Consider the following 7,151-nt stretch of genomic DNA (forward strand, 5'->3'; position numbering starts at 1 on the left):
TCCTGAATAACTGTGTGTGTTATTTTGAAACTTCCATGATTCTTGTGTTTGGCCGTTAAGCCCGTGATACATTGATGGATTTCAGTCACCTTTTTTCCTAAAATCAAACATTTTCAGTCTCAACGGTAAGTCACTATACGAAGTGTTTACTTTTTATCCTGTAAAAATGCCTAAGTAATTTATCTCAGATTAACAAAAAACCGGATTGGATAGTTTTCAACAATAATGTTTCCCACTGGCTCGTAAGGACCTTGTTAATTCTGTTCTCGGTTTGTATATTTCATTAAACAGTTGATAGTACTTTATTGCGTTTAGTAAATGCATTTCAACATCAAGGTGTTTATTTCATCTTCTGATCATAGTACACATGAAAATCAAATATATTTAGTATTAATCATGAAGTAATCAATAACTGTTTGTTTTCTGACTAGCAGTGGTTTATTTTAAAGCAACGTGCTCAGGTTGGTGCAAGTACAAGTAAAGACCCTTAACAAATAAAATTATACTTAATTAAAGCTATAGTTACAGTCTGTAGTTTAGAAGTTACTGTTTAGAAACATTAGTACACGTTATATCATTAAACGAAAAGTGAGGGTCGGTTGGATTCGTTAATTCTCGCCATCCTGAGTAGGGGTTGGCCAACCAGGCGCAGCGACCCTGTCCTTTGCACACAGTTTCTGCACATTTTAAGACGTTCTTTGTTATTGTTTGTGTTGCTGGACCAATTACAGACGTTACATATTCGTCCAATGTGTTACAGTCTTCTTGACTGGCAACATGAAATGAAGATCCCCAAACTACAACACCTTCTATTTCTAAACCTGCTGTCTGAGCCATCATTCGGTAAAAATCTTCCTAAAGAAACGAGAAGAACAGTATTAATATACACAACATACACACACTATTATGTGCTGATAAATCATTTTTTAAAGAATAATTATAAATATGCTTTTCGTCATCTATGTAGAAGCTCCAAGTTATAGTGAATATTTGAAATAATTATGAAAAATTTTGACAATCAAAATATGTTTTTGGATTCAGAACTGAACGAAAAGAAAACTAACCTCAGGTACAGTTGAGTCACTACCGTACAGAAAGTAATTTATGTATGGATAAATAGGAACATCAGAGCTTCGGACGCGTAAAGCTTCCGCCAAACGACCGTGGGTAAACCAAGTTCGTTGTGTAAAATTTGTCGCATCCATTTGCTTGTTGAGAAGATAAATTGACGGACAGAGGGCAGTACTTGCTTCCCACAGCCACCTTAACCTGATAAAGACATTAAGATTAAACTTTAAACATTTCCAATAATTATTTCAGTCTTTATAAATTTTAATTTTAGTGTTGAGACATAATTAACTTAACTAAAACAAAAGTGGTTAAGTTTGTTTCTACAGAACTAAAATATGAAAGCTAAATATTCATCAACCATAAACGAAATACATTTCAAAAGTTAAACGTATGCAAACAAGAAACATGAGACTGAGTAACATCAGATGTTTTATCAAATATATCATTCTGATTATTCACTACTTTATGAGCCTGGCGTGGCCAGGTGGTTAGGATGTCTGGCTTGTACTCTGAGGATCACGTGATTTCATTCTTTATAATGCGACGATGAATGGTGATGATTAGATATGATCATATAAGTTCCATACTCGAGCCCTCACGTGATGAGACTTTTCAACATTAGATTTGAAGTTCTCAGTATAAATCAGTAAATAAACGTATAACATTATAAAAGAAAAGCATATTTTCCAATGTAGAAAACCAGAGAAAATACGTATTAATTAAAATAATAAAAACTAGGTCAAGTTATATTCATTGTTCAATTGAATTAACAATAAATTCGATTCATATATCTTAGTAAAATGTATTATATTGCCATCTGCAGTGTTTTATAAGTAGTTTTAACGGACGCATTAACATGTAAAATAAAATAAAACAATTTAAAAAACATTGAAAATGTCCTAACATTTTTGTGCAAACACGAATTCAAACAAATTCCAAATTTAGGAAATAAAATACAGTTACAACAATCCAATTCAAAAAGGACGACTACACTTACAGCAACCCAGTTCTGAAAGGCTCATCACAGTTACCACATTCTAATTCTGAAAGGATACACACTTCTACAACAATTCAGTTATAAAACAATAGTCATAGTTACAACAATACACTTTTCAAAGGTTAATCACAGTTGTATTATATAGTTAACGATTAACGTCGTATTTTCGAGCTAGGTATTTAATTAAGCAAAAATTTACGTATAAATTTTTGGAAGGGATATTCATACGTAAACACTTTAATTTAAGCATGCCACTTATTTGTTGTTTCCAGCTACAACACTTTCTCTACACAAGTATTCATCCGGCTGATCTTTATCTTTATAATTGTAACAGTCAGGAAATAAATAGTAGCACCATTTACCAAGAGGGCGTTCAGTTTTACCCATCAGTAACGTATCAAGCATCCAAACCCTATTTTTTCGAAAGAAAAAAGTATATTATTAATAAAAACAAAATCCTCTCTACAATAAAACGCAAATACAATCTTATAACTATAAATACACAATCTAGTTCAATAATATAAACTGAGTTATGTATTGAAAATCAATTTGAGATTTTCTCTCAACATGACTTTTAATTGTATTGAAAGTTTAACGGTAGATATTGTAGGTAAAAATATTCACATCACTGAAATTTTCAGTTTCCCTAAACATATACATGTTAGAAACTAACAATAATCAATACTAGTTGCTTCGGTTGTGAAATCATTCTTTAAAATGAAACACGTGTGATATTAATCACATTAGCTTTAACTCGAACTAGTTGTTTTTGTTTGCACTGAAGGTTGTTTGCCATTCTAAAAACGTGATTCAGAATTTCTTTTTGAAGTTTGGTGACCTCTTTCTCCTGTCCACTGTCGTTGACTTTTAAACTGATAGATGCTTCAGTGCTGTTTCCATAAGTGAAAAACACACAAATCTAAGATCATTTTAACGACCAATATTACACACTGTATCCGCACACTAAATATCTTTCTTTCTTATTACACATACAGTAGCTTTAATTCAGGAGTTAAAGGTTCTCACTTCTAGGGACAATGTAAATAATTAATTATATTATCTTTGATGGTTTCTCAATTTAATAATGTTGCTTTAGTGACGTAATTTTTATGCGGTAAAGACCTACTTAAGTAAGGAATTGAAATAAAACACATTTTTACTTTAGTACATTCATAACAGTTGCTATAGAAGGTTAAAATACGGCCTCTAAATGAATTATTTGTCTTCGTCTTATTTCACCTATATATTATCATTATTGTTGACAGTATAATAGGCTTAGCATTTCTTCTGTGATGATGAGGTTTCCATCTGCACTTTAATTGTTCAAACACATTCACGAAATGTCGGTTACCGAGGGAAATCTGTTTATTGGACAAAGATAATGAAATTGTATTTATACTTTATGAGAATACCACAGAAAGAAATTTCATTCATATTAGAGTTGCGTAGAATTTTCAATATCAAAAAAAGAACAATTTAGATATTAAAAAAAATGTACTAACAATGTATTCAAATCGTTGGAACAGCAGTAAATTTACGGACTTATAATGCTAGATTCGGGGCTCGATTCCCCGTGATGGACACATCAAGTAGGTTAACTGTTAACTAGTGTTAATCTTACTTGGTAGCCTCTTCCCATTCAGCTGCAGCTTTCTCGTCCACTTCTTCTGCTGACCAGTTTGGATGTTGTTCTTTTTACAAGCTCACGTGATATTGTCTGGTACTGCTGAAAACCGCCCCAGTTATACTCCCACACTGGTCTCCAAGATTCCCAGTCGATAACGGCAAGACCATCAAAATCTTTACTTGGTATTTTCGTTTCAATATCATTCTTAGCCTTCTCAAGGTGCTTATTCATATCACTAAGCTGAATAAAAGTGGTGGGGTCTAAAATTATAACTTACTTGGTTTGTTATACAGAGTTTATCTGAGAATCAATAGAAAACAAACTTTACTGTTCTGTTCAGAAGTTATATTATATAACATATAATCGATTCACTAAAAAAATAATTTCTATATGTATAAATATATATATAATAAGAACTAAGAATGGTTTTGAGAAAAAGTTAAAGCATATTTTATATTAAGTTCGTTATTGTTTTCGTGCTGGGTTTAATCGTCTATTGAAAATTAATGTTAATAATAATGATTAAGCTATTTATTTCATTATGTATACAGGGACAAATGTGTGAACAAATGTTAATTATTATATCTTTTATGACATAACAGAAAAATTATTAAAATTATGTATTTTAGAACGCACTCGACGAGATTTATTCAAAGATTATCTCAAATCCTATGTTTAAAACTGGCTTCTGTAAATACTTGAATTTCTCGTTATTTAAGTTACATTTTTTTATAAAAAGTTTTGTACACCTGACATCAATCCGATTGAAAATTTATGGAGTGCGTTAAACCGACTAACGAAAGATCGCATGCCAAACACGGAAGATAAACTTTTTGAAATATACAAAGAAGGATGGCAGCCATTCGCCCAGGAATATCAGTTTAAACTCAGTATATGTGTGAGCTATAACTATCGAACCATTTTACCTCAAAGCAATATTTCACCTTTATGTAGGTATAAAACGTCAGGTAAGAAAAAAATACCGTCACAGTATAATATCTAAATAATGTCTAAACAGTATTATGTAAACAGTTTTTTGATAATTCACAGTTACTGTGCAACAACAAGGAATTTGAGGCTTTTGATACTTCTTGTGTGTGTTGTGTGTGTATGTATACGTATATATATATATATATATATTAACCACCGATATATATTCGAAAAAAAAACTGTAGTAAATAGTGGAGGGTCCGGCATTGCCAAGCGTATTCAGGCGTTCGACTCGTAATCCGAGGGTTGCGGGTTCGAGTCTCGGTCGCACTAAGTATGCTTTCAGCGTAAGGACGTTTCAATGTGACGGTCAATCCCACTATTCATTGGTGAAAAAGTAGCCCCAAAGTTGGCGGTGGGTGTTGATGACTAGCTGCCTTCCCTGTGGTCTCACACTGCTAAATTAGGGACGGCTAGCGCAGATAGCTTTCGCATAGCTTTGCGCGAAATACAAAAACCAAATAAAATGATAGATGAGGACCACTTTTACGTTCCATAATTGGAAATAAACTTGTTTTATCAAATATATACTCTAACTGCAATAAGAAGACCTGAGAAACTACGGTGGGCGAACAATACTTTTTATGTAGTTAAAATCGTGAAAAATTCAGGTATTTACGAAAGTCAGCGTTAAAATTAGGATTTCAGACCATATGTGGACAGATCTTGTCGTGTGCGTTCTGTTATCTAATAAAAAATATAACAAAGTAGCAACATTTTCAAGGGGAGCCACTTTCTTTTCTCCGCATCATGTATATATAATGTATTAAAACGAAATATTTTCGAGTTAAAATCTATGTCAAACACATAAAAAAAACAATGTATAAAATAATCATGGAGTGATATCTCTGTGCGTTATAACTATCGAAATATTTCATTTCAAAGCAATAGTTTCACAAATAATCTCTGATTGTTTTTCATTTCACCTTTTCGTCAGTTCACCATGTGAAGTAAAAATATTGTCCTGTAGAGAATTTGTCCTCGATATGTCTAAATGCACAATTCCGTCAGCAGATATTCGATACTTTACAACGGCTGGGAATTGTATGACTTTTTAGACACCTTATGAATGTATATATACATATCTATACACCTTCAAATTAACTGTACAATATTATGGATGAGAACCTAAAGAAAATTGAAAAATAACCTAAAGAACATAAAAATGAGAACCTAAAGAAAATATTCAGCAATTTTAAAGAAACTTTATCAACGAAACAGTAATATATATATATGTCTGTGTATTGTTATTCTTATTAAATTAAGATACTTTATGAAGGTATGTCAATTAGTGTTATCTTTCGGAACATTCTTTTTACAAAACATTATGCCAGTTATATACAAGAATGGGATTACTTATTTCTCATATCAGTAAATAAAACATACTGAGGGTGTCCGCCATTAATGTACGAACCTTCTTCAATCCTTGGATAAAGTCCAAGGTCCTTTGCATAAAATATTGTAATAGAGTCTCCCCTGAATTTTTCTGCAGTATTCACAAGCACACCAAACTTTCTTAGTGAGTCGGTGACATTTATTCCATATTTGTTTGAACATTTATGAGAGGGAACATTCCAAAAAACTTTAAAGTTTACATCTTCTTCGGCAGCGTACTTATCAAGACTTATGAGTAATATAAAAATGAGACAACAAATCAAGGAAAGGTTTATCTGCATTTTATTGAAAGATTTTTTTTTTAATTTTCGTCCAGAAATTACTTCGTCTGAGATAATGCTACACTTGTTGGATGTGAAAACACTTATCTTGTCTAATGCTTGTGAATGGTCGACTACTACAGGATTTATAGGATTAATGTAACAAGTGTTATTAAAGGACAGCTGGTTTTGATGAATTATAGGTATTGTTCAGGAACATATGGTACCCCGTCTCCAAGAAAGAGGAACATCACCTGACTTATTGCTTAACCCCCGCCCTTCAATATGTTTTGTTAAATATGTTTTGTTGCAAAATGGTGACTCACCATGAACTGATGAAGATTAGACAAAGTTAAGATGAGAAGTTTATCTAATTCGGCCAAAACACACTAAATATTAGATTTGTTTTGACCAGCTCAAATATTTCTCGTGTGTGAGAAATTCGAGACTTTAATTCAATCTTTCTGAAAATATTAGAAAATTCTATTTTTCAGCGATTTTTTTATCATTTCTTCAATAACGTTACTTATCATTTTCTCTATGAGTAACACTTTTCTTTCATAAGTATTACTTTAATATTTTAGTTTATATGTGTATTGTTACTCAGTCTAATATATTTAATATGTTTAACAAATATTTTACTTTTACTTCTATCTACATTAAGTGTATTTGTCTAATCATGAATCTTCCAGTTCTTGTGGACTTGGTCAGGTGTATTAAGGCTCTCGACATGTTTGGTGCGACCGGGATTCGGACCCGCGACTCTCGGATTACGAGTCGAACGCCTTAACACACTTGGCCATGCCGGGCC

General features: G+C 32.2%; 1 protein-coding gene across 1 annotated transcript; it reads right to left on the reverse strand.

Annotated features, from left to right (window-relative positions):
• Window positions 1–279: 279 nt before the first annotated feature.
• Window positions 280–6,376, reverse strand: LOC143248174 (hyaluronidase-1-like). Its single transcript, XM_076496606.1, has 5 exons — window positions 6,068–6,376; window positions 3,709–3,935; window positions 2,327–2,480; window positions 1,065–1,292; window positions 280–855 (listed from the first exon to the last, which is right to left on the reverse strand). Exons 1-5 carry the CDS (start codon window positions 6,359–6,361, stop codon window positions 544–546), a joined length of 1,215 nt encoding a protein of 404 aa, XP_076352721.1. The 5' UTR covers window positions 6,362–6,376; the 3' UTR covers window positions 280–543.
• Window positions 6,377–7,151: the final 775 nt, after the last annotated feature.

Source organism: Tachypleus tridentatus, chromosome 4 (genome assembly GCF_004210375.1).
Source record: "Tachypleus tridentatus isolate NWPU-2018 chromosome 4, ASM421037v1, whole genome shotgun sequence".
NCBI lineage: Eukaryota > Metazoa > Arthropoda > Merostomata > Xiphosura > Limulidae > Tachypleus > Tachypleus tridentatus.

Bases quoted from the DNA above. Each gene is read 5' to 3' on its own strand.
- LOC143248174 (XM_076496606.1), bottom strand. From the start codon at position 6,361: ATGCAGATAAACCTTTCCTTGATTTGTTGTCTCATTTTTATATTACTC. The intron at 2,481-3,708 runs AATGGGAAGAGG...TCGAAAAAATAG, and splicing joins GGACGAGAAAGCTGCAGCTG to GGTTTGGATGCTTGATACGT. The intron at 1,293-2,326 runs TAAGTGGCATGC...AAATGTTTAAAG, and splicing joins TTGTAGCTGGAAACAACAAA to TTTAATCTTAATGTCTTTAT.